The sequence below is a fragment of the Pipra filicauda genome, unplaced genomic scaffold (genome assembly GCF_003945595.2).
Source record: "Pipra filicauda isolate LSUMZ 115617 unplaced genomic scaffold, ASM394559v2 scaffold71_size5581439_pilon, whole genome shotgun sequence".
Classification (NCBI taxonomy): Eukaryota; Metazoa; Chordata; class Aves; order Passeriformes; family Pipridae; genus Pipra; species Pipra filicauda.
The window spans coordinates 1,175,952-1,199,169 of record NW_024104887.1 but is presented as its reverse complement, the minus strand read 5'-3'; the positions used below and the strand labels follow the sequence as shown (position 1 = coordinate 1,199,169).

General features: G+C 41.7%; 1 protein-coding gene across 1 annotated transcript in view; it reads left to right on the top strand.

Annotated features, from left to right (window-relative positions):
• The first annotated feature begins 8,846 nt into the window (after positions 1-8,846).
• SVEP1 (sushi, von Willebrand factor type A, EGF and pentraxin domain containing 1) overlaps positions 8,847-23,218 on the top strand; it is a 122,704-nt gene continuing 108,332 nt past the window's right edge. The window contains exon 1 of the mRNA XM_039389307.1: positions 8,847-9,446. Coding sequence (XP_039245241.1) covers positions 8,928-9,446 — 519 coding nt within the window. The 5' untranslated portion in view covers positions 8,847-8,927. The remainder of the gene's footprint in view (positions 9,447-23,218) is intronic.

The window sequence follows — 23,218 nt, the reverse complement described above, 5'->3', positions numbered from 1 at the left end:
TAAGTAGAGTAGCTTTATAAAATGAAGGAGTAGTACCACTGAGTCAACCAGAAATGACTTTTCAACATGACTTCATTCTTGCACACCTCAGTTAATTTCAGTAGAGAAAAAATCATTTATTCCTGTTTATGTCAAAAATAGGCTTTGTACAACATACAACAAATTTATTCTACATCTTTTTCCCCACGACTTGTTAGTAAGTAGTGACAGTACTGACACATATAGCAACTTTTTCATAGTATTACGTGAATTTTTAGTATAAGTTGCCCCTTGACAAAAACTGTGCAACTCATCTTCTACCATACACTTTGTAAAGAGATAGTAATTAACTTTGCTAATGTTTTTTCTGGTCACAATCATCCTTTTATTTCAGCTGAGGATCATACTTAACTTCTTGAGAAAGTTCAAAAAATGGCAAACATCAAAAACAATAGAAGTGAGAGCATATGTTGACTGAACTAGATTCATCTAACTCCTTCTTCCTCTATGGTCATGCAATACTGATCCGCTGACACATATGCAGGAAATCTTTGTGACATGTAGATAAGTATAAGACCATGGAAAAGGTAAATAGCAAGATATAGTTCCAGACACAATTTCTGTACAGAGACCAGAGTACACAAAGCATATAGCTCATCATACTGATGTATTTTCATGAACCAGGCGGAGAGACTTGGGGCCAATCACTTACATGGACACATGTATGTGAAGACAGAAAGACAATTCTTTCCTCTATGCAACAAAATACAGGTATAACATTTAGGTGATTAGCTTCAGACTCAAATCTGGGCTTATGAAATGGTGTCAATTGCCATGTCTCCTTGGTTTCACTGATTTCCAGAGTCAGTCCAAATTTTGGGGTCTTTCTTAGACCTTACTGTGACAAAATTTCCATCAGTAATAAGGACGAATTATGCTTGAATAGGCACAGAAGAATTAGACCCAGAACACTCAGTCTCAGTTTGAGTTCCCTGATGTTTTATTCTGTTTTGCTGAAATTTTAGTATTTATCTAGCCTTTGTTAACCACACAGGAAAGGAGACACTTTGGACTGTTAACAATAGGCTATAACCTGAATGTCCCTTCAATCAGAAAAAAAGCCACATGAACCAAAGACGTCAGACTGCTAAAAGAAGAACTAAGCTTACTCCAAACACTTTTTTAGTTTAACTGCTGCAAACATGTAGACTTTTATGTGATTTCAAGTGGGCGAGGGAGCCAAACACAAAACCCAGCACATCCTCCTTTATGTTTGCTTTATCTTCTGATGGGCTGATGAAAGGGACATGGCATAGTTGTGCGCGTGACTTCAAATAAGGGTTTGTAAGCTCTTGGGGTGCTGAGTGTACCTACTGTTAGTACAGAAAAGATGCAGCAGATGTCTGGAAGAGGACAGGATAAAGGTTGACACTCTTCCAGCTGTCCCAGTATTGTGACATGACTGCTGGCTAGGATGCCCCAATGCTGTCCTCATTTATGTGTAAAAGAGGTAACTGGACCTTTCTACTGCTCTAGCTCTCATTTCAGTTTTTGCCTGCTCCCATTTTAACATCCTGAGATCAGTGTTAATTATTTCTGCTGTCCCTGAAGTTAGCTAAGAAATTCATACTTTTTTCTGTAGGTGAAAAAAGAGCATGTTCTCTCCCCAACCTTGCATATTTTCTTTCTCTTGGCACTGCGTTTTGAAGAGCTCTTTGTCCTAGATGTGTATCACAGTAACTGAAAGCATTTCCATTTTTCATGTCTTCAGTCCTGGGTTGGTTTAATTGCAAAATAATATTTTTTGTAACATGTATACGAACTCTCAGACATAGGAAGAATGAGTTTATATGAATATAATATGAGCCATACCAGACTAGACTAAGGATCTAGGTTTCAATCTTCTTTTTAACTAAAACATTTTAGGAAACAGTTTAAAGCTAGGCAAGTGTAGTTAATACTGTCTTAAAATCTGTGATAGACCACTCCAAATTTTCAGAGATGGAAGAGATACCTTTGTACTATGTTGGAGAAACAGGCACTGGAAGGATTTTTATTCCACAGTTTTTTTGCACACAAACTTGTAGTATACACTGCATTATTATATAGCTTGAGTTCAACTGCTCAAGTGCACACCAATGTGTGAAGCATCTCCTTTTGTAAGAGGTCCCTGACATTTTCACTTAATGACATGTATTTTTTTATTAGAAACAACAGTGAAGTCTCTCTCTGTGCATCACCTCTGTTTTTCCTCATAACATACTATCTATCCTACTCTTTTGCCTGTCACACCTCTTTTCAGTTATCTCTTCCAGGATGAAGATAATTTCTTGTCTGAGAGCAGTATTTTCATCATAATATCCAAAATACACATCTAAAATATGTTATATTCATACATGACACTAAAAGTTGTATGAATTTTAATGAGGAAACTGTATCCTTGGAGACTGGAGTCCTTTCTTATCCACAGAGAAAAGTCACATTTCTCCTGCTTGTGAGTTTCTGTTGCAATAAAAAAGATCTCCTCCACATGCCCCAAGCCGTCTTTCCTTGACTCCTTAAAACTGCAGTAGCTCTGGAAATTACTGAAGTCCTCATTCAGAAAAGCACTTTCCAAACATCCTTGTGAAGACCATTTCTTAGATTCTTTGGGCCCCATTTGATAAAGCGAAGAGAGTTCAGAAATTTATTCTCATTCTCCAGAGCACCATCCTGCTTTGCTGAGTTAGTGCAGAACATCTTGTGAAACACATATGTGCAGTGAGCAGTAACTATGCAATGTAAGGAAGCAGAGTGAAAGACTGATGGTGCTTTTGCATTTCAGTACTAGAGTACACAGCATGTTTTGAAAAAGCAACCTGAAATAGCTTGTCTACCAAACATATTTTTTAATTGTGCCAGCCTATTAAGGAGCAAAAAATGCCATAAACAGGCTTCACCCTACAGACCTTGTTTGTATCTTGTCCTGTCACACTACAGCCTGCAAAGTCTCCAGTTACCTTGAATATGAACCTCTCTTTTATGATCAAAGACATCTTCCACATTTTTCCAATATTCACTGTCTGCCTAGATCTTTACAAAAATCATACAGCACATACTTCAGGGTGTAGACTATGACAAAATATACTCACTTTAGCATGAATGTACAGTGTACTAGGCCAAAGACAGACTGACTTTGTGCTTATGAACTCTGATGAGCTTAACTTAGAAGTATAGTCAACATCTGCTGTGCAGACGGAGACCAGCAGATGTTTTGATTTTGCCTACCTTTTTTTTAATCTTGGAAGCTAGCCATATGATATTCTTATTGTGCACTGGGCTTGTCCACCAGTAAAGACAAAATTCTTATGACTAAACTTTGTCATTGTCTGAATACTAAGAAGCAATATGAATCTTGTTTTTCTTTTTTTAAAGCTTGAACTAATAACCCATAACTTGGCTCATTCAAATGCTTGTTTGCTCTGCTGAAGTCTAAAACGCCTAGACTTCTGCCTGAAAGAAGAAACTTTTGGCAGACTGACTCTTCTCCTCCTACGTAATAATCTTTTTCCAAAGTCATGTGGACAGATATTTTGCTCTCATTTAAGGGCCATGTATTCTCTTCAGTGTGTGTCAGAACTCCCAGAGGTGTCAATGGGATTTGCATGTATAAATCAAAAGTGACTGCCCTCAATTTGTTTTGTGTTTAAACAATGTTTATGTGGGAAATCTGAACTTCAAGTTTCTATTACTGAACAATTTATCTTAAAATAATTAAAGCCAGTGAATTACTGATATTCAAAAGGATTGCGAAGTATCTATCCCAGTTTTTAAAAGTAAAACAAATTATAATGTAAGAGACTACTCTCCTTTTTTCCCTCTTTTTTAAGAGTATTCTTATATTTACAGAAAATTCTTTGTTTCTTCAGTATGTTTCTTCATGTTCTGCTTAAGCCAAGAGCTGAGGCCTAAAACTGCGGAAAAAAAAATCCACTCAGTTTTTATGAATAAGATCTTAATAGCCTAGCTTTGGTTCCTCAATACTGAATGTATAATGCATCCTGATCCCTCCTCCTCGCTCCTTTCACTATTGCCACTTAGAAAGAAAAAAATAAATAAATTAATGGTCAGAAACTGCTCAGACAATGTGTCGAAGCAACATATTTTAACATAGGGAGCTCCCCACAGCAGACTCTGCTTTGCGACACGACTGCAGACTTGCCTGGTCTTTGTCATAGTTTGGGGGCAGTGAATGAAAAGCGTAGTTAGAGCTGCAAGCAGGTAACACACTACAGTTCTCAGCTGTGAGAACACACTCCAGAACTCAGGAGCTGGACCTGGTCTTTCTGCCTTCCTCCCAAAAGGCACAGGAGGAAGAATTTTCCCTTCTTTCCACCCGTTTCCTAGAATAGCTCTGCTGCTTTCACTTAAGCCACCAAGACTGGATATAAGCTACCAGGGACTGGCACTTTTCTGATACTGCATCAATCACTCCCCTGTGGCCAATTTCAGGGGTCATTTTCTGAGATTGGAAATATTTCTACTCCTACTCTGTAAATACTATTCCTGAAAGCTTTGCTCTTTCTATAGAGCCTTAAACACCCCCCACTGAAATCTGCAAAGGGAAGTGGACAGCACCAAGTAATCCTGTACTCTGGCAATGGCTGAAAGCAAAGAAAGACTAGCTCTGCTAGCTACGTATTGTGTAAGGTTTCCCCAAATCAACACTGTGGACTTGAGCACAAAGAGAGTCTTAGAAGCAGCTTAAGTAACATCAGGTTCTGACTTGTGTTCTTAAGCTGTCACTTTATCTCTAGCTGAAATTTAGAATGCTGAAAGCTTTCTGCAGAAACTTAAGAACACAGAGAAGACATTCCAATTGTGGCTGTTTCTGCTGTGGCAAGAAGTTGCTAACAGAACATCCTTACTGTAAAAACAAAAATTACCTGCATTCCTTCAAAAATTGTAGGGTATGTGATATTGCGGCGTTGTCTCTGCAGGCACAAATACTGTGTGGGTTGAGTACAAGGATGTGTTCTGTACAGCTGTATTTGGGGGAACACAAAGGGGGAGGAATACATTGCTTTTCTTCTCCATATTTGGAAAGATGCTTGGCCATGTTTCATTGAGTAATTCAAGCAAAAAGCTATTTGGCTAAAGGACAGCAATCCTCAGACTGTTTGTTTGCAGAAGGGTTTTTAACTGGGGGTAAAGATTTCCCTTTTGTTTAGTAAGCAGGGTGGTATTAAACGACCATATGATCTTGTGGGGAGACAGTAAAGAATTACTGGAATTCATGAAGTCTGTGGATTTTAATAAGACAATTAGAGAGATACAGTAACGTGATTGTAGAAGCAGCTTAAGTGCTGCTTTCAAGCTTTCCTTAAGACCAGTCAGCCCTCTTCTGCCACATGACAAAGGCAGTTTATTCACAAGATCTAATGTTTTTTTGTTACCTGCTGGTTTGTAATGGAATAGTCGCAGTCCAGCATCACCTTCTTATGCACACTGTCATCAAAAGCCACATGAAACCTGCATTTTCTGTTCAAATAATGAAGCCCAGGGCAGATATTTTGACCGTCAGGGACGCTTAAAGTGGGAAAAACTCCTTCTGCTCTCCATTTTCCCATCTGCTACAGATAAGTATGAACCAAAGCACAAATAATATGCATGAATACAACAGGGAAAAGACCATCAAAAGAAGAGGGCTTAAGCGCACCAACATGGAAAGGATTTGTAAAGAGCTGGCAGGCAGGCTCGGAGAAGGCAATTTCATTACAACAGAGATTTCCCCTGGAAATGCTGCTTTCAGAAAAGCTTAGTGAACATATAGTGAACAGAATGCTTGCTGTTTACACAAACACACACACACGACCTCCACCAATAGCAAGGTGGTTTTTTTCTCTTGCAAGAACAACCTCGTGGAAAAAATTCCTTCTTGAGGATTTCACTGGATGAATTCAAGCTTTTAAGTTAATACCAGACATTTTTCTATAGTTTTCTTAAATCACATCAGGAACACACTTGAATACTTTGGCTGCCCTCACTCTCCCTCATACCATTAGATCGTGCTTACTACAGATGTTGATACTGCCTTCTCAGAGTGTCTTGTAATGCTTTACTATCTCCTCTCTGCACAACTAGATTGAATGTCAACGAATGTAAAGAAAGCTACCTGTGTTATGTACAAGGGAAAACATATGAGAAGAGTTATTCACTATATACAGGTCACTGATTCTTTTCAAAGTCTTTCTCATGCTAATTACTCAGGGTCTGAAAGGAAATTTCTCCTCACCATTCAAATTTTCCTGGATTTTGCTTCACATCAGTACCATGCTAGAGCCTCAGTCTTGCATACACAGTCAGAACTTAGCTGTTCACCTATTTACTCCTTTTCTACTGTGAACTCCCTGTGTGACAAATATATTTACATTTCACACTGATGACTTCATTCTGCTGCCCTGTACACATACAAATACAGCTTTTATTTACACCAGTAAGAGCTTCTGTGTAGCATGACTGCAGGAGCTGCATGACCTAGGAGAATACACATTTTCACAAATTGTAAATGTATTGAGGATTAATTTATAATTGCCCTGTTATCTTTTGCATTCATAATTTTGATGAGATCACTAAGACTGACATCAACTGCTCTGTTCTCACAGTTAGTCACCTCTGATTGCATACTGGCAGTACAGGAGGTGCATATGAAAGCTGGCCTTTGATATTAACTGTCTTTCCTTTGCTAAAAATATTTCTAATACATTTTCCTTTGCTTTGCTTCTGAGTCCTAAAATGTGTGGCATTTATAAATATGAATCTGGCTTTATGTAAACATTCAGAAAACAACGGAACTAGCAGTTAGTTTCCCAACAAACTAAACCAGTCTAGAGAAAAGTACTTTTTACAATCTGAAAACTCAGGAGTAGCAGCAGTACATCATAACTGCAATGGTCCACTACAGTTAGGAGCATCTTGCAGAAACCAGACTCCTCTTGGTTATACTTTTCCATTCTTTCATTCTGCTTTGTGCAAAGACCAACATGATCTATAGCCCAGTACAGTGCAGAAGAAGGGCATTGTAAGGCGTACTAGTAGTGTGACTCAGACCAGAGCGGATGCAACTACAGCATCACTTCTTTAATCTTCCAAAGATCAACGATGCAAATCAACTTTCCGAGAATTTTGGTGGTTGTAGCAATTTTCAGCTGCCTGTCCGAAACAAAAAGTTTGAGGAGTAGCCCAAGTGTGATGTTATATCCTTTATTTCACTATAACATTAGCAGAAACTGGTCTGTCCACCAGCTATTCATCCTTCAGTACCAGAACTACTCTTCACATTTGACTCCGTAAGAGTGTCTGATTGCTATCTTCTCTTCAAGCACTAAGTCGCAGAAGTATACTTCCTGCAGAAGAAACAGATTTTTGTGAAGCACTTGGACTACTACATAAAGTAAAAAAATAATGTTGGATCCACATATCAGATGCATCATTTCCCTAATTAAATATCTTCTGTCACTTAGTCTCCTGTCATTTGCAGCCAAACTTGAGTATTGCTGGAAAGTCAAAAGGACAGTATTGGATCAATTTTCCACCACTGGGAGCCCCAGTGAACAAAGAGTAAATAATTCCATTACATGTAAACGTGGGGTTTGACTTGCAAATGTACCAATGTACCTGTGTATTCCATAGCACTGTGATATGTCAACAAAAGTAAACTAAAGGAGAGAGGAGGAATAGAAAATGTATAAAGGAAGGAGAAATACCAACTAAAGGCGAAGAGTTGTAATCAACATGTTTACATGGCTGATCTATCCCAGGGGAATGTTTGAGACCGAGTTTCTCCTGGAAATGGAGTTGATTAGGTAGAAAACTGTTTTATACTAAACTAATGGCTAAAATAAACAAAAGTTCTTGCCTCATAACAGTCTAGAGAATTAAATCTGTAGCGAGGTTGGTTGAAGGAATAGTGGGTCCTGAGTTTGGGCAGGAGGTCTCTTCGGGAACATTTCTCTCTTCCAAAGTGATTCACAGACAGCAAGACAACACAGGAAGAAATTTCCAAGAAATGGCTTGTAATCGCACACGTGGCTATAAGGAATTTTTCATAACAAACCCAAGTTATTGTCACTGTTGCTACCTCCATGTATATCTCTCTATATATTTATATACACATATCGATGTACACCCTTGTGGACACACACCCCTCTGTATCCAAACACTTCGCCGACACTTCGGTGAGACATACATCAATAGAGTATTGTATGTACATCTTGAAAGTTGGAAAACTGAGTCCACAGATGGCTGAAGTGAACAAGAGAGTGAAACTGTGACAGCCGGGAGCGGGACCAGAGCATTCGGACCCTTCAAACCTCCCAGCCGCAGGCGCATCCTCCGCGCAAAACAAAGGACTAAATTAACCACGATTAATTCAGCACGTGTCAGAGCAAGCCCTTGCTCCGTACCCGCGAGCAGCAGCTCCAGCCCGCGCGGCGGGGAAGCGGAAAAGGCGCTCCTCTCTTTTCGGGGGGGGGTCCTGCCTTTTCGCCCCCCTTTCCCCCCCCCCCATCCCCCGCTTCTCGGAAGCCGGGCATCGCTTCGCTTCGGCTCGCCGCGTTTCCAATGACCGCCAGCTGCCGGGCTGGCCCCCGACAGCCGTGTGGGACCCATCGGGGCGGGACGAGGCGGCGGGAGGCGGGGAGGGACGGGGGAAAAACGTTACCGAAAGGCGCGGGGGGGGCAACCGAGAGGGGGGCGTGCGAGGGGCAGCGCCTCAGCCGCGGGGGAGGCCCGCGGGGGGATTAAAGGGCGCGGATACCTGCGGGGGCAGGCGGGGAGGGAGGAAGGGAGGCAGGGAAAGAGGGACAGGCCGGCCGCCCCTCCGAGCAGAGAGGAGGTGGGGCGTCAGGGGGCGACCAGCCGCTCTCCTCCCGCGGCTGCCGGCGTGTCCCCGCGCCTGCCGCCCCGCCATGTGGACCCTGGTGGCTCTCTGCTGTTGGGGGGGGCTGTCGCTGTCGCTGTCGCCGTCGGTGCCGCAGGGCCGGGCGGGCGGCCCGCCGGGCGCCCTCTCCCGCGCCCCGACTTTGGCGTCACCCGCGCTGGCGGCGCCGGCGCTGCCCGATACGACGGAGAGCAAAGTGGAGAAGCTGGGACGCGCCTTCAAGCGCCAGGTGCGGCGGCTGCGGGCGCGCAGCGGGCGGCTGGAGCTGGTCTTCCTGGTGGACGAGTCGTCGAGCGTCGGGCCGGCCAACTTCCTCAGCGAGCTGCGCTTCGTCAAGAAGCTGCTCTCCGACTTTCCCGTGGTGCCCGCGGCCACGCGCGTCGCCATCGTCACCTTCTCCTCGCGCAGCAACGTGGTGCCACGCGTGGATTACATCTCCCGGCGGCGGCCGCAGCAGCACAAGTGCGCTCTGCTGGGACGCGAGATCCCCGCCATCGCCTACCGCGGCGGAGGCACCTACACCAAGGGCGCCTTCCAGCAGGCGGCGGTGAGACGGGGCGGCGGGCGGGAGCTGTGCCCTGCGCTGGGGGGCCTGGCACCGCGGTGCGGGGGCGTGCGGGGGTGCGGTGTGGTGAGGAGCGCGGTGAGGAGCGCGGTGGGATGTGTGTTGAGCGGTGCGGTGAGGGTGAGGTGAGGGGTGCGGTGAGAGGAGCGAGCGGTGGTGCCGTGAGGTGCGGTGCGCTGCGGCGAGGGGACGTCTCGGCAGCGAGGGGAAGCGCGGCTCAGTGTGCGGCGCAGGAGTGCTCGGGGTGTTGGGGCGTGACGGCTCGGGGTGTGGTGTGCTGGGCAGTGCGTGTGTGCGAGTGTGTCTCTCCGTGCCGTGCGACGGTGTTCAGCATCAAGGGATATAGGGCTGTATGATGGGGTGTGGAGTGGTGTAGTTATAGTCTGGTCAGGGCAATTAGTCATTATCTGCCTGTGCTGTGGACGCCTGCGATTCCCATATTTTCTGCTGCCCTTGCAAACAAATGTGCGAAATTCACTCTTTGAAGGGGCATGGAGCCCCTGTCTCTATTTCAGAAGTGATATATATGAGACAACTCTGGCATCTGAAACGTCTACCTTGTTTTATGGTGGTGGGACTTGGGTACCCAATAGCTATCAGCAGTCAGAGATACCAAATACTGTCACCAGGAGACTACTTTAATTACTGATGACTGACAAAGATGCCCTTAAGTATGTATATTATACCAGTAAATAGAAGCACGTCCAGGAACGTTTTCAGACCCTGGAACGCAATCATCTGTAGTGTTGTCATACAGATCATGGCAGAACTTTGCTTTAGACAGCTCCTGGGCATGTATTCACACTTGATCACGCTGAGAAGGCTTCCCAGTAGATGGTTCATGGACGGCCAGTCCACTCTGGAAATTTTTTTACCAGGCTGCTCCTTGTCATTTGCCCTGTGGGTGCAGGAGCAACCCCCAAAGCAACTCTCGTTTTCTGGGGTTTTTGCGTCTAATTTCTGGTAGTGTTCTGTAGCTGAGCATTGGGTGTACTTGTCTTGACACATCTTATGCATTCTCATACAGAGTTGAGGAGTGAGACTGCAAGAGGTGCATCACTGCTGGGCATGTGAAATTGGCAAAGCTTATTCTCTTCTTCACATTTGGCAGGAGAAAGCAATTGTCTAATGTGCTCAGAGCTGCACAAATCAAACCTGTTTTAGGAAAACACATCCCTGTATTAGATCTTCCACCTGAAGCCATGTTTCAATATAGATCCACATCAGAGGTGTTGTGTGAAATGGTTAAATGATACAAGTTAAAAATAACGGTTACAAACAAAATGTGAGCTTAAGAAATACCATCTGTTTTCTTGATACAAAATCTTGACTAATGATATATTTAAAGTGAAATAAACAAAAATTCCCTTCAGAAACCTACAATTTAGTTTCATGAGCCCAGCTAAACTTTGTGGCTGCAACAGCATGACTGTCATTTTACACTGTGGTCTTATAAGAATGTGGGAAGAAAAATATTCACATGGTGACAGGGAGAACTGCAATAGAATGACAAGGTTAAATTCCAGTCTGCTTGCTGGCTCTTGATTAAAGATACTGTACTGTGGTTTTGTTCAGTATGATTTCTTCATGTCAGACAAATTAACATCTTCAGGAAACACTCTCTTTTCTAGACACTTTTCTGAAAATGAGTGTTCTAAGCTTAAAATACTGCGATTGGAAGATCTCTATTTAAAGTCTAACAGTTATTCCCTGTCTAAAGTTATTCCCTGTGGACTCTTACACTGCTGTCTTTTGTTTTTAACTGTATTTTGGTACAACTGTAATTATTTCTTCTTTCACTTTTCTAAAATGTCACTTTTTTTTCTTATGTTACACTTTAATATGGGGTTTCTTCTGCTTCTGACCAGAATTCTCTGCTTCTTTTCCAAACTCAGAAGTCTCTGTGAAGCATTATGAAGTCCCCAAAATAGTATCAGTTATGTGTTCTAGTAACAGACTATGAAGCAAAGTGCACAGTTAGAATAATCCCAGCACTTAAATCGTCATGCAGCACTCTTGATTGTTAGAGATAAAGTGATTAATTCATGCCTGTGACAGTTCTACGGAAACTACTGTGGGGGGAGAGAGATAAGTGAATTCTGCAAAGTCATCAGGCTGGTTAGAGTTGGACCTGGGAACACCAGTGAACAGGAGCAAGATTTACATAGCAGTTGTTCAGCAGGTCTCAGAACCTGTGGCAGCAAAACCATTCATTTAACGCCATCCTAAAACCAGAGCTGCTCAGTTTGACAAGCTGCTGTGCAACCACGTAATGTCCATCTTCTTTGAAAACATAAGGGAGTTCTCCTTGGCGCTGTAGTTTTGCATCCTCTCCAAAGGTGCTTCACAGAGCGGAGTTTCTCTGTTTTGTCAGAGCTGTCCATGCTTATTTTTAACACTTTTGCCCCACTTTGACATTCCTACCCAGCAGATTGAAGATAAATTCTGTGATGTTTACAGAAATATGCTGGATGTACCACAAGAGACAGTGGCAGGAGATACCACCTTGATCCAGACGGCTGATCCAGGTGGTGTCAATGTTTGGGTTTGATACCTTGTTTGGGAATTTCGTGCCACACTTGAGCCAGCAAGTGCTTATGTTCATCAGTCTTTCTTTTAGGGCACATGCAAACCATCTAAGAAAGGGGAAGAAACTGAGCTCACTCATGCAAAACTCTCTGGCTTCAGTTTTTCACAGCATAAGTTCGTGGGACAGCACAAACTACATGCAGCTTATGTTAAGCAGATTGCTTATTGCATTATGGAGAGCTACAGAGATGTTGTGACAGCGAGAAAGAACCAAAGCAGAATTGAAAATACGAACAGGTTTGAGTAAGCATTGGTGTTGATGACTAAAGAATACATATAAAACCCAAATATCTTAGTAGTCATAACTTCTGAATTTCTGAGCTGTAGGCACCTGTATTGGAGCTTCTGATCCTAAGAGATAACCACTGCTATCATCACTCACTGTGCCTCATGGGAAGGATGTGCATTTGTTGCCAGATGAGTTCTGAAATAGAAATGGGGGGGTCATCATACGATGTTGGAAGTTTGATGGGGTGTTCTTGTCTTAGCAGCCAAGACTCACACTTACATATATGCCAGCATTGATGTGCCAGCTTTATTGATGAACAGTTTAAACATCCTGAAGCTTCACTGGTTTTTGTGGGCTACTCTGCGTTGCAAACTCTTGACAAAATAACATTTGCTTCTAAGAGGACAGACTTGTTTCTGTCTTTCAGTGGAAGTAAAATGGGAAGCATTTCTCTTCAAAACTGAGCTGGAAGTTGTAGGTATGTACTGCTATTGAGCAGAAGTCATAGATACCACTCAACCAGCCTTAGACAAGCCAATTTTTCTAAACAATCTGGCAAAGTGGTAGCTGCGGGAGGCTTTGGGAGTCATTCTGTGTTAGTATAATAATTGTTGCATTAAAAAGTCTTCTGGCTTTTGTATTTCACCATCACTCTATACAGTGGTATATGTAAGCGGAAGGTTTGTCACAGCACCTACAGAATAAGGTGGCACATTTTCTGAGTATATGGTCCCTGAAATCTGGTTTTGAATCTAATGTGGATCATGACAAACAGCCAACCAGCATGTCAAATCCAGTGTTCTGTTGTTGTCCAATTAAAAAACATTTTAAAAAGCCCCTCAAAAGAATGTAAGCACATATCAATTGAGAATAAACAGTTATAATGCTTATTTAGTGCTTGTTTAAATAAGTAATGGTGGCTCTGTTTGTTCGGTATGTCAAAATCGTGAAAGTACAAGATGCAGTATTGTTGCCCGCTAGGAAAATTAGCTTTTAATTTCAGTGCATTTGCAGATTCAGAATCTCATTTTCAAATTAAAAAAAAAACAATTAGTTGACACAAAGGAAATTGAAAATCTTTTCACAGAATCAGAGAATATGCCACATTGGAAGGGACGCACATGAATCATCGAGTCCAACCCCTGACCCTGCACCCATTCCCAGGAGTCACACCATGTGCCCAAGAGTATCATCCAAAATCATCCTGAATTGTCAGGCTTGGTGCTGTGACCACTTCCCCAGGGAGCCAGTGTCCAACCACCCTTTGGGTGAAGAACCTCTTTCTAATATCCACCCTAAACCTCCCCTCACACAACTTCAGGCCGTTCCTTCAGGTCCTGTCACTGGTCACCACAGAGAAGAGACCAGTGCCTACCCCTTCTCTTCCCCTCAAGAGGAAGTTGCAACTGCAATGAGGTCTCCCCTCAGTCTCCTCTTCTCCAGGCTGAACAGCCATGTGCCCTCAGCTCCTTCTCATACGGCTTCCTCTCAAGGGCCTTCACCATCTTCATTGCCCTCCTTTGGACACTCCAGTAGCTTAATATCTTTCTTATGTTGCAGTGCCCAAAACTGCACACAATATTCAAGGTGAGGCCTCCCCAGGTCAGAGCAGAGCGGGACAATCCCCTCCCTTGACCAGCTGGCAATACTTTGCCTGATGCCCCCAGGACATGGTTGTCCCTCCTGGCTGCCAGGGCACTGCTGACTCAGATTCAACTTGCCATCGACCAGGACCCCCAGGTCCCTTTCAGTGGCACTGCTTTCCAGCCTCTTATTCCCCAGTCTGTATGAACATCCGGGATGGCCCATCCCAGGTGCAGAATCCATCACCTCTCCTTATTGAACTTCATACAGTTGGTGATTGCCCAGTCCTTTAACTTGTCCTGGTCTCTCTGCAGGGCCTCCCTACCTTTGAGGGAATCAACAGCTCCTCCCAGTTTTGTGTCATCTGCAAACTTGCTTAGTATCCCTTCCAGTCCTGTGTCCAAGTCATTTACGAAGATGTTGAAGAGCACAAGGCCCAAGATGGGGTCCTGCAGAACCCCACTAGTGACAGGTCAGCAGTCTGATGTTACCCCATTCACTATCACCTTCTGTATTCCACTCGTGAGCCAATTGCTCACCCAGTCCATGATGTGTTTATCCAGCTGTGTGCTGTACATTTTGTCCAGTAGGATCCCATGAGAGACAATATCAAAAGCTTTACTGAATTCCAAAAAGATTACATCAGCTGGCTTCCCTTGATCAACTGGGTGGGTTACCTTGTCATAGATGGAAATCAGGTTTGACAAGCAGGACTTTCCTCTCATTAAGCCGTTCTTACCATGTGCATGGTTCAAGGTTTTTTTGTTTTAAAAAAATGGTGCCCTCACTGAGAAGATGAGCATTCAGAATCATGTATGTTGTGTGTTTATCAAAAATGTGGTTATGGGTTTTTATTCCTATAACCTCTGCAAAATGAGCAGCTGATAACAAGAGAGCAGCAGATTCTAAACTGATGATCTTTGGCATCATGCTCTAAATATCTTAGGTCATTTAGAGCTAACTGATTAGATGACAGTGTTGGGGCTCTCTAAGTTTTAATATGGCCTTGACAATCTGTATTAAAGATACAGTGGAAAAAAATGAAGCCAGCCTGGTTTACCTCTGTGGTCACCTCTGAAATTGCAGAGCTATGAGGTAGGGACTACTGGTCAAATTGAAAGTAGAGTTCCTATCAGCAATCACTAGTGTCAAATCTAAATCACCACTTTTAATCAGTGTAGTGTTTGTGAAAAGTACTAGTCCTGCTTACTACAGCTTTGCATGAGATTTGTTCACAAGATTAATGCATCAGGGTCAGAGGCAAGGTACACATCTGCACATTGTTCATTGTCTTTAGACCTGGCCTGAAACGTGGCTGCCTTAAGAAATTATTAAGTAATTTTTTCTCTGACTTTTTGGCCGGGACAGGCAAAAAGTGCTCTGCTTAGCATCATGTCTGGGGCTGGCTAATCAGGATTAATATTTTCTTAGGTTGAAAACCTGTTTTTTGGAAATTGATCTGTTTGTGCTTCCAAAATTGTGTCTTGAATTTGGGTCTAAGCAGAAGTTGTGATTTGGAAGTCTGGTGTTTAGCAGATTAGTCACTTACTATCTTCCCTTTAACTTAAGTGCAGTTTGTTTTTAAAATGCTAAAATATGTGCCTTATAAGAAGCACTGAAGGATTCTGGTACATATCCTTCAGCCTCATTCTTCATTGAGGCGAATTGAGTTTATAACTGTGAGGTAGTAAAGGGAGACAGCCTGGCTTCAGGCACAGACTGAAGTGAGTCTGTACTCCAGTAGAGACCACTGGTAGGGTCATCTCCACGTGTAGTGCCTCTATATGGCAGTTCTGCATTAGGTGTGCTGAAGCCCTTTATTCCGGTGCTACCCTCTTCACTGAGTATGTAGGAAGCTGCAAATGCATTGATACACCATCTTACTCTATACTCTGAATTGACTGCCTGCTTAACCTCACTATTTTTTCATGTTCTTCTTTCTCTGATATCCCTAGAAGCAGTACACTTGGTAGTTCTGATGAATAAAAGGCAAAAAATACTAGTGAGTGTTCTGTTCTTCATTGCTTTTTAAAGCATTGTTTTTCATGGCTTGAAAAAGTCACTTGCCAGTTCCCTTTAACATTTTGTACTACCCCTCCACAACATGGGCTTTATACCTTTGAACATACTGCAACAGTATTTTCATGCTAGTACTAGGGATAATTCAAAATATTGTATAAAAAGAATTGTTATCTGATGTAGTGATTTAGACTACTTTCATGCAAAATTCATGGCTTATTAAAACCTGGCTTGTTAGCACTCAAGTTACCATCTATGCTTATACTTTTGCACAGCTCCTGGCCAAGGAATTTGCTCATGTAACTTTGAGAATGGCAAATCAGCCCACAAACATTACTGTTCTCTTGTTGTTTGTTGATTTCTGAGTGCTTATTGTGGCATATTGTTTATCGCTTGTTGCACTGCTGTAAGTTTGATCAGCAGTATTCAGAGATGCTAGTAAAGTAAGGTTGGTTTTTCTTGTGCAGCCACACCCCTACACTCTTCTGTAGAAGTTTAAAAAGTATATGAACCTGAAAGCTAGGCAAACCAATATGACACTTAAAGAAAATAATCCATTCCGGAAGCTTTTCAGGATGACAGCTATAATTATGAGTGCCAGCATCCACTGCGTTGCATATCTGCCAAGACAGACGTCCCTTAGAAGGCACACTCTGTATTTACAGTATGGTACTACAAAGCCTTTAGCCATTTCCCAGTGTAACATACAGAGGCAGAAGCGAGAAACTAGGGATATTGCTGCAGGAATTAACACAAATCTCACTGATATAATATCAGAACTAGCTGCACAACAAATTAAATCTTTCACAGCTGTGGTATGTGGATGACATCACCCTAAATGTTTCAGGAATAGAGATTCCTTTTCAGTATAAAGCCATTTTTTGTTGTTGTCTCAGGACCTTTGCCGGAGGGGTCTGATTATAAGTACCTTCTGATCCGCAGTCCTTAAAATTAGCACCTTCACAGAGAAATCAGTCCTAGCATGTGCTTTGCTCCAGAGATACGAAGATAAACCAGAAAAGCTACAGAGTGGTTTGTTCCAAGAGAAGGAAATAAATTCCCAGCATTAAAATTTTGAAGAAGTTAGGACAAAATAAGTTGGTTTATTTTTAACGAATTTCCTAGTCTTACGAGAGGTCTTTACACCAAAACACATCATGTTTAGCAATAGTTCCTAACACGAGCTTCAGTGTTAATATTCCATATGAAATTTATTTTGCATGTTCTATGATACATATTTTATCCTTTGTCTTCCCATTCCACGTGTTACTGGAATTTGTAATTCAGATTTTACAGTGAGACAAAATGTTTGTTGTGGTCAGAATTTTTTGACTTTTCCAGGTGCAGAAATTAAAAGCACTATTGCCTTTAGCAACAGGTAGGCTCTTTATATGACCAGGAACCTGTTCAAATCTTGGAGCAACTTACTTCTCTATGATGTTAACACAATTCAAAACAAAGGCTTTTTTTAAAATTATGATGCTCCCTTTGGTTCAGAGTCTCACTGGTAACTTCAATCAGTAAGACATGAGCAGCAATCTGTAAAAAGCTTTAGCATTCAGTGGCGTGGTGCTCTGCTGGACGTATACAGTATAAACAGGTAATCAGGGACTCTTATTTATCTCCCAGACACTCCCCAACACCCACTTGGTCTGGGACAATTCTTAGCAATGATAATCTCTGTTAATGTTGCTCAATTCTAGCAGTCCTGGAGCAAAAAAAAAAATATTCATATATATAAAAAATAGATATATTCAGAACATAATTGAGCAGTGGCAGCCGGCAGTAGATGGGCAAGGTTATGAACTGTGTTTGTCCTTTTGGAATTGATTTTGCTGTTCAGCTCTTTTTTCCCTCCTGCTTTTTTTAAAATAATAAATGTTTAAAGCAAACACAAAAGAGACAAATATTTGGCAGATGCACTAGTCAATAGTGTTGTGAATGCTTGGTCTGAAAATACATGGAGATCAATTACATATTCAGTAAAATATTTTTGAGTCCTTGTTTTTATTATTAGCAGAAGACTGGAGCAGTACTGGAGAAATCAAGTCACAGCTTTGTTACTTTAATGATGGAAATTGCTCACAGACAAAGAAAACTAGGATTTTTAGTTTTTCAAATCAAACAGATCTATTAACAAGATGATATTTTGAACATGGCACACAACATAGCAGCATATAAGGGCCTCCAGTAATTTTTGGAAGTCGTGATAAAGTTGTTAGAAGGTTGTATAGCACCAAGACCTTAGAAAATGGCTATGTACGTAACATGCTTTGTCTTTTAATGTCCTGTTTAGAAGACCTCAGAATGATAGAGAGTGAAGGATATGTATGTTAGTTGTTTTCTGGAAATTAGGCGCATTCAGTTCTTTCTAGTTCAGGGCTCAAAACTGCAAGCCACACAATTTCAAGTCGCCAGATCCAACAGTCCTCACACAACTGTGTAAGCCAAAATTCTATGTAGTAGTTCCTGTTTTTGCAAAGCCAGTGGTGATTTTGAGTTATTTGTTTTTTCTTTAGGTTGCTCAGGACTGTGTCCAAGTTGGGTTTTGAGTATTTCTGGGGATGGAGATCCTATAAACTCTCTGGGAAACTTGTTTCAATGGTTGATCACCCTTGTAGTAAAAATGTTTTTTCATAGAATCACAGAATCTCAGAATATGCTGAGTTGGAAGGGACCTACAAGGATCATCAAGTCGAACTCTTAACCCTGCACAGGACCATCCCCAAGAGTCACACCATGTGCCCAAGAGTATCATCCAAACGCTTCTTGAACTGTCAGTCTTGGTGCTGACCACTGCTGTTTGACCACTCCCCCGGGGAGCCTGTTCCAGTGTCCAACCACCCTTTGGTGGTAGAAGTGAAGAACCTCTTTCTAATATCCAACCTAAACCTCCCCTCACACAACTTCAGGCCGTTCCCTCAGGTCCTGTCACTGGTCACCACAGAGAAGAGATCAGTGCCTGCCCCTTCTCTTCCCCTCGAGAGGAAGTTGCAACTGCAATGAGGTCTCCTCTTCTCCAGGCTGAACACACCAAGTGCCCTCAGCTCCTTCTCATACGGCTTCCTCTCAAGGCCCTTCACCATCTTCATTGCCCTCCTTTGGATTCTCTCCAACAGCTTAATATCTTTCTTATGTTGCAGTGCCCAAAACTGCACACAATATTCAAGGTGAGGCTGCCCCAGTGCCGAGCAGAGCAGGACAATCCCCTCCCTCCACCAGCTGGTGATGCTTTGCCTGATGCCCCCCAGGACAGGGTTGTCCCTCCTGGCTGCCAGGGCACTGCTGACTCAGATTCAACTTGCCATCGACCAGGACCCCCAGGTCCCTTTCCATGAAGTTGCTTTCCAGCATCTCATTCCCCAGTCCATACGAGCATCCAGTGTTGCCCCATCCCAGATGTAGAATCCAGCACTTTCCCTTGTTGAACTTCATATGGTTGGTGATTGCCCAGTCCTCTGATTTGTCCAGGTCTCTTTAAGTGGAATTTTGGTCTTTAAATTTGTGCTTTTTGCCTCATGCTATCAAAATTCTTTATACATCTTCTTTACTCCCCCACTCATTAAGTATTTATATATATACATGGATCTATGTATATGGAATATTTATGTACATAAATTATATATATATTTATGTATGTAATTCAAGTATTTATATATATGCATGGATATGTACATTTTGCCTTCTTTTCTTCATCTGAACAATTCTAGATCTGTCAGTCCTTCCTTAGATGACATGGCTCTACATGTCCTGGCCATGAGCATACCTGGCCTTTTTATCTGTGTGCTTTCATCCATAGATTGGTGGTGTCTGACAAAGTTGTAAGATTTACTGAGATGATACTTTGCAGTTACTCAGAGCACTATTTAAATATATCCAGGTTATTTCTATAGATACATCTTTTCTCTGAATTATGAGTGCATTTTTTGCTAGGGAAATATCTAATGAAAGCTTTAAAATTAGTTAATTTTTTTTTCTGTCTAGGTAACAGCACTAGAGTCGCTCTAGAGCTTGTGTAGCAGTGCAGAAGAAAGTAGTAAAAGCTTGGAAACCAAAACCTCTGACTGTGGAATATCTTTTAGTTCATTTGATTGGAACAGTGAAAATAGCAGTGTTCAGTGACCAAAAGAAAAGGTGGTAAAATCAGAACTTTGCTGTTTTAGAGAGGGAGTACAAGAGGTATAGCTAGCTCTTTTATGTAAGGGAATAGCAGCATTTGTGTCATGATGAAGGGGAACTGTACTTGTCACCCCCTGGCTTTGCATTGCTCTTGTGAGTGAGCAGGTTCCTTAGGGTTGCTCTGGATTCAGTGATAAGTGCCTCATCTCCACCAAAAGCTATGGTTGATTCCAGTACTCATTATTCTTTTGTTTATAGAATATTTATTTGTATAACATTTTCTGCCAGATTTGGATCTTTTTACCTGCAGGAAGGATGAAAGCAAAGAAACTTTGAAACAAAGGTTGAGCATTGCAAAGAGATTTAGCATTGCCATTTCCTTTGTGAATGACATGCAGATCTGCTTCTGAAGCCATCCGTGATAAATTAAGACATACTGTTTTAATATTCAGATGAATATATATGTCAAATCTATGCAGTACTTAATAGTGAATATGTTGTATTACATATAGTTAAATTCTGTTATATTATGAAATGGGAATTATTCCTTTTATAGTGAATAAGTGATCCTCTGGGAAAAAGGAATAATCTCATTCTATTCAGAAATCATCCCTTAGACTGTAAGTTTTATGTTATTCCTAGAGTGAAAAGAAATTCAGTGTAAGTGGTCAACTGGTATAGTGGAGCTGAATGGCTCTTTAGTGGAGGGCTTTCTGTTTTGCTTCTGAGATGCAGTGGTGGTTCTTCCTGACCTATAACAAAAAACATTCTCTTAGGTAGTGTATTTCCTACAAGGTGAATGCTTGGATAATGTTATTTTGAGGGCTGGGTTCCAACTTAAGCCTTTTAAGGTAAACTTCTCCTAGCAAGGATCCTGGAGCTGTCTAACATTACCTAAGGCTTAGTTTGTAAAGTGAGAGAGGTTAACTCATTTCAGTTTGTTTCCCTCTAGACAGATTTATTAATAGCCAGTTCTGTATGGTCAGAATCTTCTTTAAAAGCAAACCAGAGAGTAAGGACAGGGATCAGGCCCAAGCTTATATGTTTACATACTGGATGCAGATGAGGTAATTGAGGCAGTAACAAAGAACCTTTGACAACATCCTTGCTGTGTCTGTCAAGCGACTGAAGGAGTCTTTGCCCTTGGATGCTTCTTGCCTCCTAATTTTATATTACAAACTCCATATTAATGTTAAAAACACTAAATTTAGAGGTTTAGCTGTTTTTGTGACTTTACTAATGGGATTTAACTTCCCTTACAGTAGTGAATTTCTAGAGGAGGATTTTGTACGACAACTCTTTTGTTGCACAAGGCTTCATTTTTTAATTCTAAGGGGTGTTATTGGCACAAAAAATTGGGCAAGTCTGTCAGATATTTGTGCACCCTAAACAGACACTGAACACAATACAGATGGTAATAACTTTTTGCTAATGTGAAAAGAATGTTTTAGTTAAGATCTGGAAGGTTTACTGAAACTGACTGATCTATCACTCCTGTAAAAGAATTGTAGACAAGAAAATAGTTACTAAAATGGTAAAAGACTAGATATTTCTAGTGACCCCACGCATTTCTTGTCAATCATCAAGAGCACTAATTGGTTTGTTTTGTTTGTACTTACCCCTTATTAATTTACAGCATTGACCAAATGGGCTGTGTTCTCAATTAAACGTCATTCAGCACTGTATTTTGAGTTATAGCTTGTACTCAGTTTCATTTGACAATAAATCAAAAGCAGATGCGGATATTCATACCAAAGAAACAGGTTCTCAGGATCCTTTTAAATTCCTAGTACCATTTAGTGGGCTTTTAAACTGTATTTATTGAAGAGCATGACGATTTATGAAGGGACTGCAAAGCCTTGTCATGAAAAAAAGTCATCTTTATATAGATACAGTCCATGAAGTTGGCAGGGACTGGTGAAATACGTGGAATGATCTCTGTGTGTGTTCATAAGTTTAGGGGTTAAGTGAACACACATTTAAAAATATATGATATTTCTGTTGGGGAAAAGAACAGCTTTCAAAACCACTTTCTGGAAAGGAAAGGAGAGAGGTTTCTCAGAATAGAGGAATGTGAGTCAGGGTTAGAGGAAACAAAGATTATCTGAAATGCCACACAAATATTGGAGAGAAGAGCTAGAGTAATGTGGAGTGATACCTGGATTGTCAGCAGCTCTGGATGGTGGCCTTTGTCACTGTGCTTTCACAAAAAGAAGCGAAACACTAACTTGACCACCAGACATACACAAATTATTTAAAAATAGACTTTGGTCTCCCCTCCACCCCGTGCTGAATGTTTTTTTCCTTCCCTTGTTATTTCCCTCTGCCGTTATACAGCAGGGATTCTGTGTCTAGAGTTACAGCTGCAAGACACGAGGGCCAAGCTGTTCAGTGGTTTTGTTTTGTTTTGATTTCTAGGGGCAATATGTAGCAATCTTGTCTGTTTGTCTGTCTGTTTCTATATTCAGATCCCCTGATGCCTGAATATTCAAGTCTTCATGTAGCAGGAAGACAGCCTCATGCTCTTTTACCTGTTAGCTCAGTTTGTGTCTGTGTGTGACAGAAGTGCTGTCCTGAAGAGGTAATTGCTCTTTGAGATGCAGAGAACAAAAAGCTGTTTGCTGCTTGCCTTGTCTGAAAGTCATGTAGCTAAGGTGTATTTTCCCCTCAGAAATGGTCATTTGCTCCTCAAAAATGGTCTTTTACTGATGCTTCCCACTTACTCAAACCCTCATCTTTTAAGAGGGCTTGGTAAGCATTTGTTCATGGGATCAGGAACTTTCTCGATCGCATAGAAAGACATGGAGAGTTTGTGTTTCAGCAGTTTCAGAGTCTAATTTTGTAAAACAGAGATCCCTGGTAATTTACTAAGCAGAATTAAATCATTTATGAGGTCTCTGTTGTCCTGGCTAGACTACTGAGGCACAAGCTAGTTGATTCACTGTTCATGCAGACATGTTTCTGTATTTATGGAAAACATAGAAGTTTGATTACTATCTGAGTATCAATTGCTGAAGAACTAGGGCAATGTGTAATGCCATCCACTACCTTCGCCTTCAAAGTTTGTGCACCTTTGTGTTATGCACAGGGAAACAGATACTACAGAAATTGCAAAGCTACATCCTTCAAAATTAAGCTTTGTTCCCCTTTCTGTGCATGTTATGACATAATCACGAGTTGAAATGGTATGCTGCTAGAGCAAGCTGCTTGTAGA